General features: G+C 39.5%; 1 protein-coding gene across 1 annotated transcript in view; it reads left to right on the plus strand.

Moving 5' to 3' along the window:
- IL23R (interleukin 23 receptor) overlaps positions 1-24559 on the plus strand; it is a gene marked incomplete at both ends in the record, with an annotated part of 69415 nt that overhangs the window by 26043 nt on the left and 18813 nt on the right. The window contains 2 exons of the mRNA XM_080654421.1: positions 4975-5120; positions 16322-16478. Of these exons, the coding sequence (XP_080510547.1) occupies positions 4975-5120; positions 16322-16478 (303 nt within the window). The remainder of the gene's footprint in view (positions 1-4974; positions 5121-16321; positions 16479-24559) is intronic.

Below are 24559 nucleotides of genomic sequence, written 5' to 3' on the forward strand. Positions count from 1 at the left end.
TTACCATTTTGAGTAGGGTGATTAAGTCTTGAGCCATCCTGTTAAATTCTGCCCGGGTTGTGAATCATCCTTTTATCCAGCATATCCACCTGCTATACTAGTATATACGTTTCCTATTTAGCAGTCACTTAGTAGCTCTCTTGGTTATCAGATTTACTGTCACATTTTTTGTGTTCAAGTAACCCTTATTTTACTTAATAATGCCACAAAATGCAAGAGTAGTGATGCTGACAATTCAGATATTCCAGAGAGACGTGTAAAGTGCCTCCTTTAAGTGAAAAGGTAAGAATAGTACAAATTATATTATGAAAGAGAGTGCACATTCACATAACTTTTATTACAGTACTAGAGGCCCCGTGCACGGGATGCGTGCACTGGTAGGGGCCATGGCCTGGGGGGATCGCCCACTGTGGGAGCGCTGCTCATCCCAGTCAGCCCAGTGGCACCCCCACTGTGGGAGCGCACTGACCACCAGCGGGCAGCTCCTGCATTGAGCGTCTGCCCCCTGATGGTCAGTGCACATCATAATGACTGGTCAACTGGTTGTTCTGCTCATTCCACTGTTCGGTCACTGGGCTTTTATTATATAGGATAGTATTGTAATTGTTCTATTTTATTTCTAGTTATTGTTGTTCATCTCTTATTGTGCCTAACTATAAGTTAAACTTTATCATAGGTAGATATGTACAGGAGAAAGCATAGTATTCCTAGGGTTTGGTACCATCCGTGGTGTTAGGCATCCTCTGGGAGTCTTGGACCTGTCAGCCACAGATAAGGAGGATTACTATGTGAAGGATGATTTCAGCAGGGTAACATTTATGCAGCACTTTCTTCAGGCTAACTGCTATTGCATGCATCATCTTATTTAACCCTCACAACAGCTCTATCTTGCAGAAGGTATTGTAATGTATACATGAGAAAACTGAGGCTAAGTTGCATTAAGAAATTTGAGATTGCAGAGCAAGAGAGCTTCTAATACCAACATCCTCAACTACTATCCTCAGTTTTTATTTAAACGCACAGTACAATGTGTCTGACAATTTTCCTGTTGACTAATAACTTAGGAGATGTGATGCCTTCTTATGGGGTACAACATGGATATCTTTGGGGGATCACAAAGATCTTCTATTGGAACTAATATCTTAATTTCTTAACTTCTGTCTTGACTAATGTCAACTATCTCAACTAATAGTATTAGTCTAAAAATCTGTCATTATGCTCTGAATTTTGGATTTGAAATAAACATTGCTGACTATGGTGATGAAAAATAATTCCATTGTGTTGTATGTTCTTGGAGTTACAGTTCACTTGACCATGACCTATACATTTTGTAAAATTACATTTTGAGGTAGGATGGGATAACATGCTCTTTTCTTACAACAGATTTACCTTGACAGATTAATGATAATTAAAGGCTATCGTATCCATTATCATTTGGGCAATATGAGTTTTAGTAAATAAATTAGTAGTAGTAGTGTTACTGTTATTATCATTGTGACCTTATTATGATATAATATTATTGAATTGTGTTCTAGACAACAAGCATATCACATTAAGTTCTGGAAACAATCACACATGGTACTGTGCCCATTTTACAGATGAAGAAATAGATAAAATAATTTTCTCAAGGTCACATATCTAGTAGGACAGCTAGATTTCATCCCAAACTTGTTGACTTGTCATAGTTAATTATCAACTCACCTCCCATAAAGCAAAAATCTTATCTGGTCGCCACCACCAGCAAATTTGACTTCTCACACTGTGAATAAGGAAGCTTCTTGTTTGGAGTTGTTGTTGTTTCTCCTCCTCTACCTCTTCCTCCTCCTCCTCATTATCCAGATAATATAACAGATAGAGAACTTCACACAACAAAGCCACCAGAACATTAACAGATGAGCTATTTTCATTCATGACACTTTAAGAATGAGACATTGCAAGTTAGATAAATGAACTGTTCTATGAAACTGAGGAAAGTGGACTCTCCTGGGAGCAATTTCCACATAATAGCTATGGGATTGGGCTTTAATTAAGTTAGGCTGTGCTGAAAGGCAGGGCTGAGTTAATAGTGCAGTAACACTGTGCCAAAATGACATGTGAGAGGAATGCTTAAACTTCTCTTGTAGAGAAATAAATTAGAATACAGGAAGTGCAGTGCTTTCTGGCTGCAATTTTGAACATTAATGTTCCCCAATGAATAATTATGGGTAAATACATGCTATTTATTTCAATACAAGTGGAATCTTCAAATATGGTATCTATGATGACCTGACAGTTTTGGGGGATTTTTGGATTTTTTTTTTTCAAAGTATAAATATTTCATGGCAGGCAAAACTGAATAATACATTGTGTATAGAGAAATACATGTGAGGTAGAAAAAAAGCAATGGAATTATTACCAATAAATTAAGTATTGAAGCTACCTCTTCTATAAGGGAAAAGAGGTTTTGGAATGGTTGTTTGGCCACCAATCAATATCTTCCAGAGAATCTAATTTGGGTTGTTTTCCAAATGGATGATCAGTTATTACATAATATTTGTCATTTACTTCTTATTATAGATATTTTCTTTTATAGTTTTATCATATATTTTATTATATCCTAAGTTCTCCTTTACAGTTGGGTCTAGATTTGACAGTTCTTTAAAAAAAGTAAAATAGATAAAAACAAAACCAAAATAAAAATGTAAAATCTTATGGGAAGGTTTGAACCTAAGCAATGATAGCAAAAATTTAACATTTGAATCTTGTGTAACAAACAATATGTTCAAGTACATGTTATATATTTATTTTTTAAAATATATAAACTCATATTTATTTTTTAATATATATAAGCTCTCTACTGTGCCGAGACTCTATCTTAAACCTGACTTACTGTGATCTGCATTTCTCATTGGACTAAACAGATTTTGGTTCCTCCCAGAAATTTCCTTCTGCAAAGAAATGCTTGTGCTGCTCTAGCAGTGGCAGGCCAAACTCAGAAGTGGGAGACAGGAGCGGGTAAATAACACAGCACTAAGGGTGCTTATGTGGTCTCCAGTGGTCTCAGAAGGTCCACTTCCCTGCATAATGTTAGCTTGCTCAGAGCCCCCAATGGGGTCTACTTCCCTGACTCCAGAGATCTCTGAATACTGATTCTTCTTGTAAGAAGTGTATACTAGCCCTAGCTGGTTTGGCTCAGTGGATAGAGCGTTGGCCTGCGGACGCAAGGGTCCAAGGTTCAATTCCAGTCAAGGGTATGTACCTTGGTTGCAGGCACATACCCAGTGGGGAATGTGCAGGAGGCAGCTGATCGATGTTTCTAACTCTCTATCCCTCTCCCTATCTGTAAAAAATCAATAAAATATATTTTTTAAAAAAGAAGTGTATACTAGCTATAAGAAATCAACTATGGGATTCAGATGATAAAAGTTCGGTACAGTAAGGTCTTTAATTAGACTAATTCTACTACTACTACTTCTGTCCTGCTCTAGGTTTAGCCCAAGGATTTTATTCTAAGACTGTGCTACTAGAGAGCAAGTCTTTAATTTTTATATTTTTCTATAAATCATATTCCTGTGCACATAATTTTAGATAATAGTTATTAATAATTAAAAGATAATTTCCCCAAAGAATACTTTCTACATTTAGGATAAGTGAAAAGAAGATGAATTCCTAGAGGATATTAAACTTTAACAATGGTCCCTAAAAACACACATACAGTCTTGAGCTTTTTATTAAATAATACAAGCAGAGGTCCCTGCAGGTGGCTCAGTTGGTTGGAGCATCATCCTGTACACCAAAAAGGTTGTGCGTTTGATTCCCAGTCAGGTAACATACCTACGCTGTAGATTCATTCCCAAGTCGGAATGCAAACGGGAGACAAACATCCTCTCTCTCTAAAAAAAATCTATAAACATATCCTTGAGTAAAGATTAAAAAAATAAAAAGATTGCAATAATATCAATAATAATACATCTAGAAAAGTCATAGGTGTTTTTTTTTTTGTTGTTGTTGTTCTAAGCCTGCATTTAGGAGAAATGGAAAGTACCAATGATTCCATTCTGTTTGGATAGAACAAACTTTTAAGTATTTATATAGTTTAGAAATATAGAGATTTCATTTACACCCTTACTCATAGTACAACAAAAAAACTAGTGAGAGAACCATTCAGAATTTCAATTCCCTTTTGAAAGTTATTTTCATAGAACATAGTGATAATTGGTAAAATCTTAGAGTCTTGTGAGACTTGCTTTGTTCAAATCATACTTTCAAATACAGATTTGTTTTAATGGAGAATAAAACAAGTTAGCAGTAAATATAAATATTCACACAAATTTCCATATAACACCAGAGAATAAAAATAATATTATTGTGAAAGATTTAAATTTAACAACTTATTAAATCAAATTATTTGAAGGAAATTTAGGATGTAAAACATCTCTCCTAAACAGATGAAGAGAAAAAGAGCTATTTCCTTTATTTCTTTTTTTACATTATTTTGTTAATAAGGCCAGGCTCTGGAATTTCATTAGTTAGAATTATAAGGGTGTGGGAGGGGGAAGAAAGACAAGACTATTAGAGTTCCTTTTAAAAGACTGAAGAATGGGCTGAATAGAATTTTACTTAGTAACCACAATTGTTTCCTATATAACAGAATAGAAAACAAGGAAAAAATCATTAATTGTTCATTAGATCATGGAATTATTTCTAGTACTTAAGAGTTTTTTATAATTTTTAAGATTTATTTATTGATCTGAGAGAGAGAGAATATTGATTTGTTGTTCCACTTATATATGCATTCATTGGTTGATTCTAGTATGTGTCACTGACCGGGGATCAAACCTAAAACCTTGGCATATTGGGACGATGCTCTCACCAAGTGAACTATGTGGCCAGGGCAGTACTGAGTTTTAACATGTCTGTAGATTGATGAGAAGATACACATTTCTCTCTAGGCAAGTTTTAAATTGCTGGGTTTTTGTTTTTGTTTTTTCCTAGTGATACCTTCTGAAGCCATCATTTCCAGGGTTGAGGATATAAATACTACAGTCCCCACGACCATAATTCATTGGAATAGTCAAACAACAATTGAAAAGGTTTCCTGTGAAATGAGACACAAGGCTACAACAAATCGAACTTGGAATGTAAGCTAACTTTCACTATTCTTTAGTATGTAAGTGAATGAAAAGAAGCGCCAACCAACAGTCAGTGACCACAGGGACTTACAGTGATCTATTTGACATGTTTTCATCTGATTCCTTGAGTGATATTCATACCACCCTGGTTTTAATAACGATTATACTATGCTTCCACACAGGAAGATGTTTTCTGATATTTCACAGATCTGCCTTTTGTAAAGTGCTAAATAGTTGAATGTTCAGCTGAGAGATGTCCATCTACTTAGTTCTTAGGCCTCAGTCTTAGATGAGTATAAGGTTACAAAGTGAATGTCTACTGGTAGACAAATTAATCATCCTCAAATACCAATGGCAAGTTACCAAATGTCTTGGGAGAGGCATAGGTACAAGGTTCATTAATAAAATCACATCACATGACAGCACCTGTGAACATTAATAAAAACTCACTAATTTGAACTACAGGGTAACACTAGTCTGAGAAAAAAGTTCCAATTTGAAAATAAATGCAACTTTATTTTTGTGTGATTACAATGAACTGCCATTTAGTAAAATAATTAATAAATGGAGTTTCCTGTTTTGTTTTTTTTTAAATATATTTTATTGATATTTTACAGAGAGGAAGGGAGAGGGACAGAGAGTCAGAAACATCGATGAGAGAGAAACATCGATCAGCTGCCTCCTGCACACCTCCCACTGGAGATGTGCCCGCAACCAAGGTACATGCCCTTGACCGGAATCGAACCCGGGACCCTTCAGTCCACAGGCCGACGCTCTATCCACTGAGCCAAACCGGTTTTGGCTGGAGTTTTCTGGTTTTGCTTGAGAGTTACTTATCATGTATGATGGATAAAGAAGATGTGAGATATATCTAGTATACACACACACACACACACAATGGAATATTACTCAGCAATTAAAAAAGAATGAGAGCTTGCCATTTGTGACTACATGGGTGGACCTAGAAGGCATTATGCTAAGTGAAATAAGACAGAGAAAAACAAATATCATATGATTTCACTTATATGTGGAATCTAAAACACAACAACAAAATAAATAACAAAAATAGACCTATTGTTAAAGAGAACAAGCTGATGTTTGCCAAAGGGAAGGAAGGTTGGGGGAATGGGTGAAATTAAAGAAAGAAAAGGAAAGAAACGAAAAGGAGAGAAAGGGAGGGAGGGAAGAAGGAAGGGGGAGAGAGGGGGGAGGGGAAGGAAGGAAGGAAGGAAGGAAGGAAGGAAGGAAGGAAGGAAGGAAGGAAGGAAGGAAGGAAGGAAGATAGTTCTGGGAGAACATGACGAATTGAACATACTCATCCAAGTAAATTAACAACCCTCTCTTTCAAAAAACAATTGTGAGTTATGTATCATGTATAAATTTACCAGTTTTCGTGGAGTTAAATGAAACAATGTATATTTAACACTAATCTTTGGTGATCCGTGTGACTCCAAAGCCTTCTTCTGCTTCAGCCTCAGCATTCTGAGCATTAGTTTTGCTGTGGACCAATGTGCTAAGGAGTGTGAAGATGAGGGTAAAACTATATTGACTTCATGACATCTTCTAAAGATTGCTCTTTCAAACAAATCCCTGTTGTCAGTAGTTTACTTACCTTGTTCATTTAAATCAGAAATGTGAACTTCACAGTTGTTCAGATTACACTGATATGTGAGTCCATGTGCTGCATCGTTTGGACAGTAACCAAGTGACCGTGCTGCTGGACTCCTTGCCTGAATAATTATGCATCTGTGTGCACAGCAGCCCCATGCTTAATGCCTGGGACAGATGAGATAAACACTAAACAAAAATCCACAGCCACTCTTTTGCCTAGGCCAGGGGTGGGCAAACTTTTTGACTCGAGGGCCACAATGAGTTCTTAAACTGGACCGGAGGGCCGGAACAAAAGCATGGATGGAGTGTTTGTGTGAACTAATATAAATTCAAAGTAAAGGAGCGGAGGGGAGAGCAAGAGAACCCTCCGCTCTTTCGGCTCCGCGGGCCAGATAGAACAGCCGAACGGGCCAGATCCGGCCCGCGGGCCATAGTTTGCCCACAGCTGGCCTAGGCTGAACTTAGGTAAATTTGAGAACAACCTAAATGAAATTCTTGAGTCTTAGATTTTGAGTTCATAGGGTTTTGCTCAAATAGGACACTTGGGCCCTTGTGTAGTGTGACAGTTGTAGAATGATACTGAGAACAGGACACTCCTTTATTTGGCAGAAGTAGGAGAAAGTAATAGGCTGTAACAATGTTTAGAAAATACAAAGGAATTATGTTATCTGAATCTCTGAATAGGTTTTCAGAAACCAGCTGTTTTCTGGTTGAAACTCTTGTTCTCTGCTCCCCCTGATGGAGCTATATATGCCATTGTGAGACTTAGCAACTGGTAAATTTGAGCTCACTTTTCAAAACCTTCTCTTCCAATGAAAACACAGCAATACAAAATATATGGGACACAGTGAAAGCAGTCTTGAGAGGGAAGTTCATAGCTCTACAGGTCTACCTTAAAAAACAAGAAAAAAATGGTAATAAATCATCTAACTCTACAACTTAAAGAATTAGGAAGAGAGCAACAAGAAAAGCCCAGAGTGAGCAGAAGGAAGGAGATAATAAAGATCAGAGCAGAGATAAACGACATAGAGACCAAAAAAACAATACAAAAGATCAATGAAACTAAGAGCTGGTTCTTTGAAAGGATAAACAAGATTGATGAACCTCTAGCCAGGCTCACAAAGAAGTAAAGAGAGAAGACCCAAATAAACAAAATCAGAAATGAAAGAGGAGAAATAACAACAGACCCCACCAAAATACAAAGGATTGTTAAAAAATACTGTGAACAACTCTATTCCAACAAACTGGACAACCTGGAGGAAATGGACATATTCCTGGAAAAATACAACCTTCCAAAACTCAATAAGGAAGAATCTAAACATCTCAATAGGCCAATAACTAGGGAGGAAATAGGAGCAGTCATCAAAAAGCTTCCAGCAAACAAAAGCCCAGGGCCAGATAGCTTCACAGGGGAGTTTTACAAAACATTCAAAGAAGAACTAAAACGTATCCTCCTCAGACTATTCCAAAAAATTCAAGAGGAAGCAACACTTCCAAGCTCATTCTATGAAGCCAACATTACCCCAATACCAAAACCAGATGAAGACAACACAAAGAAAGAGAATTACAGGCCAATATCCCTCATGAACATAGATACCAAAATCCTCAACAAAATTCTAGCAAATTGGATCCAGCATTACATCAGAAAGGTCATACACCATGACCAAGTAGGATTTATCCCAGGAATGCAAGGATGGTACAATATCCGCAAATCAATAAACATGATACATCACATAAACTAACTGAGAGATAAAAAATCACATAGTCATATCAATTGATGCAGAAAAAACATTTGACAAAATCCAATACCCTTTCTTGATAAAAACCCTCAGCAAAGTGGGAATAGAGGGATCATACCTCAACATAATAAAAGCCTTATATGACAAACCTACAGCCAACATCATACTCAATGGGCAAAAACTAAAACCATTTCACCTAAGAACAGGAACAAGACAGGGATGCCCACTTTCACCACTCCTGTTCAACATAGTACTGGAAGTGCTAGCCATAGCAATTAGACAAGAAGAAGAAATAAAAGGCATCCAAATTGGAAAAGAAGATTTAAAACTGTCATTATTCACAGATGACATGATACTGTACATAGAAAACCCTAAAGACTCCATCAAAAAATTATTAGACTTAATAAATAAATTCAGCAATGTTGCAGGATACAAAATTAATGCCAAGAAATTGATGGCATTTTTATACATCAATAGTGAACTTACAGAGAGATTAAAAAAACAATTCCATTTACTAATGCACAAAAAAAATTAAGATACCTAGGAATAAACTTAACTAAGTAGGTAAAAGACCTATACTCAGAAAACTACAGGACACTGGAAAAAGAGATAGAGGAAGACATAAACAGATAGAAGAACATAATGTGTTCATGGATTGGTAGAATCAACATAATTAAAATGTCCATACTACCCAAAGCAATCTGCAGATTCAATGCAATTCCCGTTAAAATACCAACGGCATATTTCACAGACCTAGAATGAACTCTCCAAAAATTCATCTGGAATAAAAAAAGACCCTGAATAGCCACAGCAATCCTGAGAAAGAAGAACAAAGTAGGAGGGATCTCAATACCAGATTTCAAGCTGTATTCCAAAGCCACTGTTCTCAAAACAGCCTGGCACTGGCACAAGAACAGACATATAGACCAATGGAATAGAATAGAGAACCCAGAAATCAACCCAAACCACTATGCTCAATTAATATTTGACAAAGGAGGCAAGAGCATACAATGGAGTCAAGAAAGTCTCTTCAATAAATGGTGTTGGGAAAATTGGACAGATACATGCAAAAAACCGAAACTAGATCACCAACTTACACCATACACAAAAATAAACTCAAAATGGATAAAGGACTTAAAATATAAGACAGGAAACCATAAAAATCTTAGAGGAATGCACAGGCAGCAAAATCTCAGACAAATGCTGAAGCAGTATCTTCACCAATACAGCTCCTAGGGCAATGGAAACTAAAAAGAAAATAAACAAATGGGACTACATCAAAATAAAAAGCTTCTGCACAGCAAAAGAAACCATCAACAAAACAACAAGAAAGCCCACTTCATGGGAGAACATACTTGCCAATGTTATCTCTGATAAGGGTTTAATCTCCAACATTTACAGGGAACTCATACAACTTAACAAAAAGAAGATAAACAACCCAACCAAAAAATGGGCAACTGACCTAAATAGATACTTTTCGAAAGAAAACAGAAAGAAGGCCAAGAGACATATGAAAACGTGCTCAAAGTCACTAATCATCTGAGAGATTCAAATCAAAATGACAATGATGTACCATCTCACACCTGTCAGAATAGCTATCATCAACAAATCAACAAATGACAAGTGCTGGCGAAGATGCGGAGAAAAAGGAACCCTCATGCACTGCTGGTGAGAATGCAGACTGGTGCAGCCACTGTGGAGAATAGTATGGAGTTTCCTCAAAAAACTAAAAATGGAACTCCAATTTGACCCAGTGATCCCATTTCCAGGAATATATCCCAAGAAACTAGAAACACCAATCAGAAAGGATATATGCACCCCTTTGTCCATAGCATCACAATTTACCATAGCTAAGATTTGGAAACAGCCTAAGTGCCCATCAGCAGATGAGTGGATTAAGAAACTGTGGTACATCTATACAATGGAATACTACGCTGCTATGAAAAGGAAGGAACTCCTACCATTTGCAACAGCATGGATGAACCTGGAGAGCATTATGCTAAGCGAAATAAGTCAGTCAGAAAAAGATAAATATAACATGATTTTGCTCATTTGTGGAATATAATGAACAACATAAACTGATGAACAAAAACAGATCCAGAGACAGAGAAGCATTGATCAGACCGTCAAACCACAGAGGGAAGGTAGGGGAGGGTGGGGGTAAGAGTGAGAGATCAACCAAAGGACTGTATGCATGCATATAAGCATAACCAATGGACACAGACAGCAGGGGGGTGAGGGCATGAGCGGGAGCGGGGGGGAATGGGGAGATAAGGACATATGTGTAATACCTTAATCAATAAAGAAAAAAAAAAAAAACCTTCTCTTTAATAGGAGCAGACAAATGAAGGAACTGGATGTATATTTGTTATGCCATTTACCAGTAACCTTCATAACAATCTTTTGTGATAAGTAGTATCAGCTCCATTACAGACTGGACTTAAAAGAGCTTAAGACAGGTTCCCCAAACTTTACACAGTTAGTAACTAAATGCCTCTCACAGATCTAACTAGTACATCCCTTTGGGCATCCCCTAAACTATTTGGAAAACGAAAAAACAGGTTTCAATTGAAAACCCGTATCCTATCCCTTCTGCTATGATTCTTCCAAATGTAACCACTTACACAGAAAAAGATGAATTACTATTTCTATCTGATGACCCAAATCCAGTCAGTAATAGCCAGAGTGAAGCTTTACATTTGCTACCCTATCAATTTTGTCTGGGTCAGGCCTAAGATGCTATCTTTGCCTCCATGTAGGAAGTCCGAGTCAAGAAGAGTGGGCAGACACAAAGGACTACAGATTTACTTTTCCACCTCGGCTCTGCCTCCATCAGACATTGCTGGAGGGAGGTACTTCCAGGTGCCAGGCAGCTACCAGGAAAGCCTTGTGGCTAAGCACACAGGCTCTCGAGTTCAAAGCCTGGCTCTGCCTCTCTAGTAGTACAACCTTGGGCAAGTTCCTTATCTTCTCTGTGCCTCATAATTCCCATAGCTAAACCAGGAATGCGATAAGCACTTACCTCATAGGGTTGTGGGGATGATCAAATGCTGTAAGAAGCTAGCCCAGAGCCTAGAATGGAGTTAATGTCCAGTAAATGCTGGCTGTTATCATTATTCTTCATCTTAACCTCCAGGGGAGCTATGCAGCAGGCTTGATAGAGTGAAGGAAACCCACCTGAAAAGCAAAATCAGTGCATTGAGAATGCGTTTCAGCCCCCTTTAGCTAAGCTGCATATAGACTGTGAGGTTTCGCCAGCCCTCCTGGCAATCCACCAGGCTGACACCATCCTATATAATAATCCTATATAATAAAGAGGTAATATGCAAATTGATCATCACTCCAACACACAAGATGGCTGCCCCCATGTGGTCAAAGATGGCCACCCCAAGGTGGCCACAAGATGGCCACCACAAGATAGCCAGCAGGGGAGGGCAGTTGGGAGGGACGAGGCCTGTAGGGGAGGGCAGTTAGGGGTGACCAGGCCTGCAGGGGAGGGCAGTTAGGGGCAACCAGGCTGGCAGGGGAGGGCAGTTAGGGGCGACCAGGCCGGCAAGGGAGGGCTGTTAGGGGTGACAAGGCCAGCAGGGGAGGGCAGTTAGGGGTGACCAGGCTGGCAGGGGAGCAGTTAGGCGTTGATCAGGCTGGCAGGGGAGTGGTTAGGGGGTGATCAGGCTGGCAGGCAGAAGCAGTTAGGGGCAATCAGGCAGGCAGGCAGGTGAGCGGTTGGGAGCCAGCAGTCCTGGATTGTGAGAGGAATGTTCCAGACTGAAGAGGGTGCAGGCTGGGCTGAGGGGTCCCTTCCCCCCGCCGTCCCCCCACCCCCGTGCATGAATTTCATGCACCGGGCCTCTAGTAGGAGAATACTTACCTTCTTGGTTATCTTTGTGGACTGTCTTCCTGGCATTTCAAACTGTGTTAAAATTTGAGCTCAGTCCTCAGCAACAATCCTTGCACACTGCTGTATACTCTTTGCCATGTTGAATACACCTAACTGTTTACACGTATATTTCCCCATCCTGTAATTGTGAGCCTCTGGAAGACAGGGCTGTTCTATAATTTTGTATCTACATTGATTCTTATAATGTCTAGTTCACATAGATAATACTATGAAACATGAACTATTATTATTTGCCTTTAATAGTGCCTATCAGCAATAATAGTAATTTAAGGAAATCTTCCCAATAAGTTGGAGTAAATGGATTAATGGTGACTCACTTCTCTAATTACACAAGACCAAGGTATTGACAAACTTTTGAATCAAGGTCCAAACAGTAAACAATTTAGGTTTTTCAGGTCATAAGGTCTCTGTCCCAACTACTGAACTTTGCATGGGCAGCATGAAAACAGACACTAAGTGAGTGGACATTGTTCCATTCCAGTAAATTTTATTTTTGGACACTGAAATTTGAATTTCATATAATTTTCATGTATCATGAAATAGTCTTCCATTGATTTTTCTTCCAAACACTTAAAAAATGCAAAACTCATTCTTAGCTCATGGGCCGCACAAAACCAAGCATTCATTCTCTCCCTGGAATGACTAATAGAACAATACACAGATAGCAGAGGGCCAAATCCTTGGCCTTTACATTTCAAAGGTATAAATGCTGAAGGCTTGGAAGAGATTAGTCATGACTAAGTTTCCCAATAATCATGTCCCTTCCCTCCTCCACCAAACAGTAGATAAAGATTACCTGAGCAGCAAGAGCTAAAACTGGCCAGGGCCAGGGGTAAGAGGGAAGAATCAAAAGAGTTAAGACACTGGTGGGCCATGTCCCAAGTTGGGATTTGAAGAAAGTCAGGATTATAGAACTCTCTGAATAGGTTTGAGATTCTCCTTCCCTCCACAAAAGGATGCTCCCAGAAACTTAGATGAAACCATAAGAAAAGAGGTACCTCAAACTGATGGAGACAGAGTCTCTATGCCCTCACCTAACTGGAAATTAACTGCTATAAAAAATAAAGTCCTATTTCTTGCACTTGAGATCATCCCCTTGCCATGGGTGCTCAATTAGGTCTAGCCCTCAATGTTCATTTCAGCCTCTGAAAATACCATCTTGAAGCATCATATTGTGGTTGCAAGGCCCTAAGCAGTCACCTGGCTTGACTCATGATAGAACTGCTATCAGTTCTGTAAAATTTTTCTCTCTAGTTTAGAATTCTGGCTATATGTTAGGGTACTTTTTCAAGAGGACTTATCTATAAATGTAATGGCAAGAGACATATTAGAGAATAACAACTCCCTTCTAAGAGAAGCTAATGTTAACATAAAAAAAAAAACAACATTGAAACCTGTAAAGAATTTTTGTGAGTTTATTTGAGCCAAACTGTCAACATATGCCGGGAAGCAGAACCTCAACGAATTGAGATAATGCTCCGGAGAATGGTGGGTTACATCTGTATTTATACACTGCAATCAAAGGAAAGGGATGTAGGTGGGTTACATGAAATCCTATCTAGTGATAGACTAGAGAGGCGGGAGAAAGCAAAGCAGGGAAACCCCTGGGATTGGATAAAAAGTAAAATGATAGACACATACTTAGGTGGGTACAGGAACCATTAACATAACAATGAAGGAATTTGTGGTTTCTGTCCTGGAGCCCAGGCACATTAGGTTGTGCCCCAAGGGGTCCAGAAAAAGGGAAGTTATAAGTTGCCCAGACATTTCAAGGGTATGTATGTTATTATAGACTAGAGGCCCGGTGCACAAAATTCATGCGCTGGAGGGGGTGTCCCTCAGCCCAGCCTGCACCCTCTCCAATCTGGGAAACGTCAGGGGAATTATTTAACCATTCATGAATAATTATTGATCTAAATATCCAACTGCCAGTTTAGGCCCGATCCCGCCTAAACTGGTAGTTGAACATCCATCTCACAATCTGGGACTCTGGCTCCTAACCATTCTGCCAGCCTGATCGCCCCCAACTGCCCTCCCCTGCAGACCTGGTCCCCCCCAATTGCCCTCCCCTGCCAGCCATCTTGTGACAATGTGAGGGCAGCCATCTTGTGGAGGCCATCTTGTGGTGACATGGGGAGGCCATCATTTTTTTAATTATTTTTTTTTTTTATTGTCTAGGATTTTACATATGCTCCTTTTTCCCCAATTGACCCCTTCCCCCATCCCTTCCTTGCCCAGGCATCTTGTGACGACATGGGGGCGACCATCTTGTGACAACATGGGGGTGGCCATCTGTGACAAGAGGGCGTGAGGATCAATTTGCATATTACCTCTTTATTATCTAGGATGCAAAGAGACAGACAGACTCAGTTAAGGTAAAGGTTGACCTTGTCAGTGAAGATACTGGCCTAGGATGTAACTGCCCACCATAACTGCTTTTAGTTAAAGTTTCATTTCAGACCATGTGGTTACTTTAGGTCTCTGAGTTTGCAAGACCAACATGAAGGCCTTTACTGAGCTTGTCAGGTGAGCATGTGGCCCCTTTCATCCACACTAATATGAAGAAGAATGCATTTGAAAGTCAAACTTTTGGCACAAATAAAATGTCTCCTGGAACACAGTAGTCCTCAGGGGTCACCAGTCATGTTCACATAACAGAAAATTCCAAGAGACATGACTTATGGAAACTCTGAATGATATCTTTCAAGGAGCATGACATCCCCAATATAGATATTTTTCATGAATTTTATATTTTCAATGCATTGCAAATTTTAAAGATTTATGCTAAGATTGTTTTTTTAAAAAAAAAGAAGATTGGTTTTAACCGAAGAATCCCTAAATGAGGTTGCTATCTTGCTCTTTTAAAAAAAAAACACAACATCTTGATAGTTTCAACTTTCTCTTTCATGAGTGTTTAGTAACTGTTTTCTCCCAGCTGCTGCATAAATGCATTTTTAGACATATTTTATGTCTACCTTTTAATCATGCTTCACTTTTTCAGTAAATCCCTTATCACAACATATAACAGTGCTGTATAAATGATTTCTCTCTCCCATCTGAAGCAGCTTGTTTGGGGGTCATTTTTCATTACATTTTGTAGCAGGTTGCAGTGCCCCAGAAAATGACTTTTAAGTTTATACCTCAGCTATTTTCTTGCTTATCTTCCATTGGATTTTTACAGTTCAACTTTCTTAAATGTTTCATTTTATTTTCTCACTCATACATATACATAACAGGTCTTACAGAATCTGCATAAATTTGCAATAAGGACCAATTTAACAGTTTAGCTTATGAGTAATTTTTTCTAAAAGTCATCATTAGCAAGTAAAATTATTTAACCATTCATGAATAATTATTGATCTAAATATCCAACTGCAGAGAGAGAACTGAAATCAAACAATTGCTATTAGGTCCCCCATTTCTTCTACCCCATTATAATCAGCTATTTCAAAATGAAGAATATATTACATTTGGACTTCCTTGAAATTTAAAATCTCGAGACAGTTATCAAATACAATGTGTACTTCATTTTAAAACAAAAAATATTTTTATTGATTTCAAAGAGAGAAAGGGAGAGGGAGAGACCGAGATAGAAACACCAATGATGAGAGCGAATCATTGACTGGCTGCCTCCTGTACACCCCACACTGGGTATTGAGCCTGCAACCCACAACCCGGCATGTGCCCTGACTGGGAATCGAACTGTGACCTCCTGATTCACAGGTAGACACTCAATAACTGAGTCACACCGGCTGGGCTGTACTTCATTTTTAATGTTAAATAGCATGTATTTAATTATTTATGGCCATGTTTTACCTAAACTACCCTTTCTTCTTTGTTTTCCCAGGCTCTGGAAGAGTGCCTGAAACATAATAGGTACTCCATGCATTTCTGCTAAATTGAATAACAGTTTTAAAAGCACATTCTATCATTTCATTATTGTTATTCATCCATTTTAGGTTAAGGAATTTGATACCAATTTTACATATGTGCAACAGTCAACATTTTATTTGGAGTCAAATACCGAATATGTATTTCAAGTGAGATGTCGAGAAACAGGTAAAAGCTACTGGCAATCCTGGAGTTCACCCTTTTTTCATAAAACACCTGAAACAGGTGAGTGTATCTATATATTTAATCTCTTAGGCTTTCCTTTTGACCTCTATCTCTCTTCTAATTATATACACTTTTTTTTCTTCTTGATGTCTATCAAAATTGACAAAAAGGATTCTAGGGCAGGTGGTAATACTTTCATTGTCATTTTGCTTTGATTTTTGTGAAGGCTGACTATAATGTATGTAATGGTTCTCGAACATTCCTGGGCCTAAAAACCAGTGCAAACCACCTGGTGTGCCTGTTCACCGTCCCTCCTTCACAGGTCTCAGGTAGCAGGAGTGTGGGGGATGCTCAAGCGTCAGCATTGCTTATAAACATCCTGAGTAATTGTGAGGCAGATAATAACCTAAGACCTTGTTTTGAAAAAAAGACATTACTCAGAGTTACATTCAATTCTTTATGTCAGTCTGATAAAATATATTCTTCAAAAGCTGACACATCAAACAGACTGTCAAATTACAGCGGGAAGGTTAGGGAGAGGTGGGGGAATTAAGAGATCAACTGAAGGACTTGTATGCATGCATATAAGAGTAACCAACGGATGCAAAACATTGGGGGGTGAGGGCATGTATGGGAGTGGGGTGGGGGGGCAATGGTAAGGTATGTACACATATAATACCTTAATAAAAATTTGAAAAAAAAAAAAAAAGAAAAGCTGACACAAATCAAATCATATTGATTACCTACTATATGCAAAACAAGCTGAAAGAGTTAAAGCACTTAAATACGAAATTATTTAATTCTCTTAATAAAATTTTGCTAAGCTGTTGTTTATATTTAGATATTTCTCTGCTCTTAATATTATTAGCTTAATATTCTAGATATTTACACATCATTTAATAAAATCTTAGCCAAATAGACTTCAATTGTAAGCACACAATAAAATGAACCTATTGTAATTATCATAATATTTCATAATTGCCCCATTATTCTGAAGATGTCTCCCTAGTATAGGTAGCTTATACAAAAGATTTAATTTTTTCTTTTCAGAACAGAAAAACTTAATTATAATCTCTCTATTGTTAATATCATCTTTATTATAGGATAGCATCTTGTAATTGTGTTTTATGTTTTCGAAGCAGTTTAACATTCATTATAAATATTGGTGACCAACCAACCAGCATGTAGAGAATGCCAAGACCCAAAGACTGGGTTAAAAGTTCTTTTGGCGCCCCCTAAAGCCCAAATTTCAGAAATGCATTTTTAAAAATCATACAAATTTTTTAAATTATGGTTGACATACATTATTATGTTAGTTTCAGGTGTACACTTCAATGATTAGACATTATATAACTTACTAAGTGATCATCTGATAAATCTCACACGCATCTGACACCATACATAGTTACTAGAATTTTATTGACTATATTCCCTATGCTGTACTTTATATCCCCACTAGAGGCCTGGAGCATGAAATTCGTGCATGGGGGGGGGGGAGGGAGGGGGGAAGGGGAGGGGGTGTCCCTCAGCCCAGACTGCACCCTCTCCAATCTGGGACCCCTTGAGGGATGATCCCACCAGGATCGGGCCTAAACAGGCAGTCGGACATCCCTCTCACAATCCAGGACTGCTGGCTCCCAACTGCTCGCCTGCCTGCCTTCCTGATTGCCCCTAACCACTTCTGCCTGCCAGCCTGATCACCCCTTATCCACTCCCCTGCCAGCCTGATTGATGGCTAACTGCTCCCCTGCCAGCCTGTTTGCCCCTAACTGCCCTCCCCTGCAGGCCTGGTCCCCCCCAACTGCTCTCCCCTGCAGGCCGGGGTCCCCCCCAACTTCCCTCCCTTGCAGGCCTGGTCACCCCTAACTGCCCTCCCTTGCAGGCCTGATCCCTCCCGACTGCCCTCCCCTGCTGGCCATCTTGTGGTGGCCATCTTGTGTCCACATGGGGGCAGCCATCTTTGACCACATGGGGACAGCAATCTTGTGTGTTGGAGTGATGGTCAATCTGCATATTACTCTTTTATTAGATAGGATAGAGGCCTGGTGCATGGGTGGGGGCCAGCTGGTTTGCCCTGAAGGGTGTCCCGGATCAGGGTGGGGGGATTCCCTTGGGGTGTGGGGCGGCCCGGGTGAGGGGCCTGTGGTGGTTTGCAGGACAGCCACGCCCCCTGGTGTCCCAAGTAGAGGCCCTGGGATCTGGGATTTATTTATCTTCTACAATTGAAACTTTGTAGCCTGGAGCGGAGCCAAGCCTGCTCGCTCTGTGGCAGCAGCCATTTCTGTTGGAATTTATTTATCTTCTATAATTGAAACTTTGTAGCCTTAAGCAGAGGCCAAGGCAGGCCAGGGCTTCAGAAGCTTTTATCCCACTGCTTTTAAGATTCTCTCTTTGTCTTTAATCTTTTGCATTTTAACTATGATGTGCTTTGGTTTGGGCCTTTTGGGGGTCATCTTATTTGGGACTCTGCACTTGCTGGACTTGTATTTCCTTCACCAAGTTAGAGAAGTTTTCTGTTATCATTTTTTTCAAATAGGTTTTCAATTTCTTGCTCTCTCTGTTTTCCTTCCAGTACCCCATGATGTGAATGTTGGTATGCTTGAAGTTGTCCCAGAAACTCTTGACACTATCTTCATTGTTTTGGATTCTTTTTTCTTTTTGCTGTTCTGATTGGGTGTTTTTTTGCTTCCTTATATTACAAGTCACTGATTTGATTCTCAGCTTCCTTTACTCTACCATGGATTCTCTATAAATAATTCTCCATTTCAGTTAATGTATCCTTCATTTATGACGTTCTCACTAAATTCATTGAGCATCCTTATAACCAGTGTTTTGAATTCTGCATCTAGTATTTGGCTTGTCTCCATTTGGTTTAGTTCTTTTTCTGGAGGTTTGTTCTGTTCTTTCATTTGGAACATGTTTCTTTGTCTCCTCATTTTGGCTGCTTCCCTGTGTTTGTTTCTATGTATTAAATAGAACTGCTACCCCTCCCTGTCTTGGAAGAGTGGCCTAATGTAATCAATGTTTTGTAGGGTCCAGTGGCACAGCCTCCCCTATCACCCAAGCTGGGCACTTGAGATGCGCCCTACTCCCTGTGTGAGCTGTGTATACCCTCCTATTGCAGTTGAGCTTTGATTGCTGTTGGCATGTCAATGGGAGGGATTTGCCCCCAGGCCAATCAGCTTCAAGGACTGTCTTCAACCACTGACTCCTGTGGAGGATCAGCTGTGCAGGAACCACCCCACTGAGCAGACTTTATTTCAGTGGGGGTCTGGTGCCCCTTGCATGTGTCACTTGTAGAGGTTTTTTGGGGGGGTGTTTCATGTGGTCTCAAGCTATTGGGTGTGGTGGCTCTGGGGACTCCCAGGAGGTGCAGGCCAAGGTCAGCCACCACCTGAGTTCTGTCCAGGGCACTGGCATGAGCTACCAAGTGATCTGCAGATGGCTACTACTTGTGCTGGGTTTGGAGGGTCCCAGGCCAGGCCAGGCTGTGAAGCAAGGACAGCTGCGACTAGCGTTGCATCTGGAGCCACTTTGGGAGAATACAGGGTATGCCAAGGCCAGATGCTGCTTGTTTGAGAGATTTTGGAAAAACCTCAAGCATGAGCCAAGCAAGACAGGGAATTCGTATGGAAAAAGTGGGAACAGTGTGGGTTGACCTGCAAGTTGGGTGGGGTGGGGTCTCAGAGCATCACCAGGGCAGGGCAAACAGTGGGAGTCAGGTTGATGGAGTCTCAGATATGAAGCCCACCTGCTGGTTCAGTTGGGGAGAGGCTCATCAAAGGAACAATGGCCTCTGCCAACTGTCTGGCAGAAAGCTACCCCTTTGCCCCAGCTCCCACCCTGATGTCAGGTAATTCAGTTCCTCCCCATATGTTTTGGTGCCTTTGAAGCTGCTGCCCTGGTGTTGGAACTCAGAGGGAGTGAGTCTGAGGAAGTCCGTGTGTAAACCCTTAAAGAGGAACTGCCTAGGAATCCAGGACCTTCCATCTCCCTCAGCCTCAATTCCCACTAGTTTTTACAGCCAGAAGTTGTGGGGACTTCTCTTCCTGGCATTGGAACCCTGGACTGGAGGGTCTGGTGTGGGGCTGGGACCCCTTGCTCCTCAGGGGATATCTCTGCAGCTGAGATATCCCTTCCAGTTTTTATCCCATACATGTGGGTGTGGGACCAGCCCATTCTGCATGTCCACCCCTCCTACCAGCCTTGATGTAGCTTTTTCTTTAATTCCCTAGTTGTAGGACTTCCATTAAGCCAGATTTCAGACAGTTCTGAATGATGGTTGTTCTGTAGTTTAGCTGTAATTTTGATGTAGAAACACTTTATTAAGGGAATCATTTGCAATACCAAGTCTCTTTTTTAAAAGTTAGTTTTTAATTGAAAACATTCTGTCTTAAGTTGATATTGTTAAAAATTCTTAGGACTCTAGATGACATTTATAATAGTCATAATTTAATTGGTAACTAAATTATTTTTAAATGAAATGTCGAACTGTCTAACAAGATTATTCAAATTGATAGCTAACATATACTTACCACTTACAAAGTACTACTATGCATAATCTTGTTTGATTTTTACATCAGCCATATTTGGCAATGTAATTGGCAACATTTTACAAATGAAAAAAGTGAGGTATGATTTTCTAAATCACACATTGCTATTGAGTAATAGCGCCTAAACTAGAACACACGTTTTCTTACCAATAGCCCTCAGCAATCTCATCAATTTCTTTAACCAATTACATCAAAGTGGAGGAGCAGTTTACTAAAATATTCTACAAGTTAAGTACAGGACCACAAATTTTCTTCTTTAAAAGTAAAGGTTTTAAACCTTACATTGAAAGAATAAAAACATCACAGCTACCTTGCAACAAGCCTATATTTAAAGTATAGTATTGGTTTCTAATTGGTGGGGGAGGGGGGGATCCCTTGAGGCAAAAACACATTAAAATATCCCTGAAGCCGAAACCGGTTTGGCTCAGTGGATAGAGCGTCAGCCTGCGGACTGAAAGGTCCCAGGTTCGATTCCGGTCAAGGGCACGTACCTTGGTTGTGGGCACATCCCCAGTGGGGGGTGTGCAGGAGGCAGCTGATCGATGTTTCTCTCTCATCGATGTTTCTGGCTCTCTATCCCTCTCCCTTCCTCTCTGTAAAAAATCAATAAAATATATATATATATAAAAAAATATCCCTGAAAACTTGCATCTATAAAAGTTTAACATGTTAGTTAAGAGGAAACATAAACTTCTTTTGGTACAAATTCCTGTCTAAAACACATTAAATGAGAAACAGTGAAAGTGTGTTAGGGAAAGTGATAATATTAAATCTTTTTAAAAATGTATCTCTTTTTTTCTATTTGTAAAAGCAAGGCAAGTCTATCATAATATATAACCTAAAAATCACAGTTGTTTACATTTTAATGGATTTAACTTTAATTTTTTTGCACATATTTTTAAATGGTAAGAACTATAGTGTGTATACTGTTCAAATACAGTTCTTATTTTTAAAAACTACTTAATGGCTGCACAGCACTCCAATTTATAGATGTATAATAATATATTTAATAATTTCCCTATTTTAACAATATGTAGGTGATTGTATTTTTCCCCATTATCAATAAATTTCTTTGACTAGGCTTTGTATATAAATTCTCCTTTGGCCATTAGGTCTTATTGGCTCAAGAGTTAAGCACATTTTATGATGCTTGTTGCAAATTGTCAAATTACTCATTAGTAAATCTTTAATATCAGTTGCTTTTTAAACGATATTCATGAAAAGATACTCATTTAGTCACTCATGTTCATTTGGACTACCAGGCACCAGGCAGTTGCTAGATAATTGCAGAACCTCAGTGAGTGGAGACAAAGACCCCTTAATTCTAGAGAAGACAGTCAATAAAAAAGCATAACAAAACAGTAAATTACATAGCACTATGAATGGAGATATAAATAAAAGCAGTAAGAATGAAACCTCAGAACTGAAGTTTCAATTGTTTCACAATTGAAAAAAATAATTCCTATTACTTTAGTTAACCAACTGGTTTGATAATAGGGCTTTTTGAGCAGCCAAACTTTCCCAGTAAGTAAAAGTTTATTTACATATGAAGGAACACAGGCCAGGCAGTAATGCTCTCTCTATGAAGGAATTTCCTATTTTGTTTGCTAAAATTATGTGTGGATAGCTGAACTGATTAATCTCAAAACAATGTGTTTTCCCCAGGCCTATAACTTCATAAGTGGAAGGTTTTAAGCCAGCCCTGCTCATTGTTCTTGTGCACACCTTTGAAATACTAGAAGTAATACCCCTCGAAGGTGGCATGAGAGCACATAATCTTGTTAATTAACCTGTAATCTAATCCCCGCCCTGCTTTCTCCTACCTCCATGTACATTTCTTTATTCATTTTAAATGTATTTTTAAAAGCTGCAAAACTGTTATTCTCAGGAGCATTTGAGATCTTGCTCCCTGGCATATGTTTAACTCAATTTAACTCTTATGAAAATTCTAAAACAACAACAACAACACACAAGAAAACACACACACACACACACACACACACACACACACACACACACACAGATGTGTGTTTTCAAAATTCTGCCCAGAGGGCACTGCAGGGCAAACCATGAAGTAGGTATGGCCCCTAACATTCTTCTCTATCACTTTCCCTCTGGATACTGCCTTTCCTTAACCTTTGAAAACCTGGTCTCCAAAAGAAACCAAACAAACTCATTTATTGCGAGGGTTAAATGATTTATTATTCTCTTTTCCTTCCTCAGAGTATTTAGACTTTACTGGAAAACAAAGCCTTATAATAAAAAAGAAAAAACAAGAAATCAATCTCAGAATATAATATCAGGTTTTAGCAAACACACAGGAGAAGTTTCTCTGAGTTAGAAACTCACCTTTTTCTATGCTAGTATAATAGCAAAAGCTTAATTAACTGACTGAATGCAGGGTGAGCTCAGGACAATCTATAATAATAAAAGTGGAATATGCTAATGAGACCGGACAGCTGAATCACCTTCCGGACATCCTTCCAGATGACCTTCCGGACCAAGCCGGGGCTGCAAGGGCCGAGCCACTTGCACGAATTTCGTGCATCGGGCCTCTAGTAAATAATAATAGCTAACATTTATTGGATGCTCTCTATGTGTTAGGCACTATGATAAGCATTTTACATATGAATTGCCCTTTACTCATCAGGATAATAATTACAGGAGTGTAATTATTATTCCAATTGTGCAGATGAAAAAGATAAGAGACACAGGGAGATTGCACAGTTTTGTCAACTGTTACAAAGCTGGTAAATGGTAGAGCCAGGGCCTAACACAGGCTGTGGGGTTCTAGCACCTGCACGACAGCTCTGCTGTCTCCTTCCCAGGAGATCTAGGAGGGCCCTGTGTCAGCACCCCTTCAGCCACCGAACCAAATCCTCCTCCACACATTAGCTAATAATAAAACTATGCCAACAGCACTTCATTTGAAGTGTCATGTTTGTTTTGAAAATGCAAACACGTGAGAAAAGAGTGAACCATAATTTGATATCAATTATTTCTACTTTGGCATGAATACAAGGTGTGGAAGCAGACTTGGGTTAAGGTGATGAGAATGAAACTGCAGGACTCCAGGAACCTTGGGATAGGGCAGTCTGAGATGAGAAAAAGTTGGCTTTGGCCAAAACAGGACCACCACAGGGCAATTCATGTTTTAGCTGGTCCTGGTTCAGTGAAGGGGCTAGAACACAGTGCTTCCCAGAGTGGGGTCTGTGGACCATCTGTATTAGAAATGCTTGGGAAATTAGTTCACAATCAGATTCCTCAGCCTCTAGCCAAGTGATACTTCTGCAGTAAAGTGTAAGAACCACTGCACCTAGAAGTTAGACACCCCCCCCCCTAAGAGGGACAAGTGTCTCGAACAACAGTGTTGGGTGTGGGCAGGATATGCAGACAGAACTGAGCAGAATTAAACAGTGGGTTAAAAAGACCGTACACCACTATCAAGTGGGGTTTATCCCTGGGATGCAAAAATGGTTCAACATACCCAGCCGGCGTGGCTCAGCGGTTGAGTGTCGACCTATGAACCAGGAGGTCATGGTTCGATTCCTGGTCAGGGCGTATTCCTGGGTTGCAGCCTTGATCCCC

Source organism: Plecotus auritus, assembly GCF_963455305.1.
Source record: "Plecotus auritus genome assembly, chromosome: 2".
Lineage (NCBI taxonomy): Eukaryota > Metazoa > Chordata > Mammalia > Chiroptera > Vespertilionidae > Plecotus > Plecotus auritus.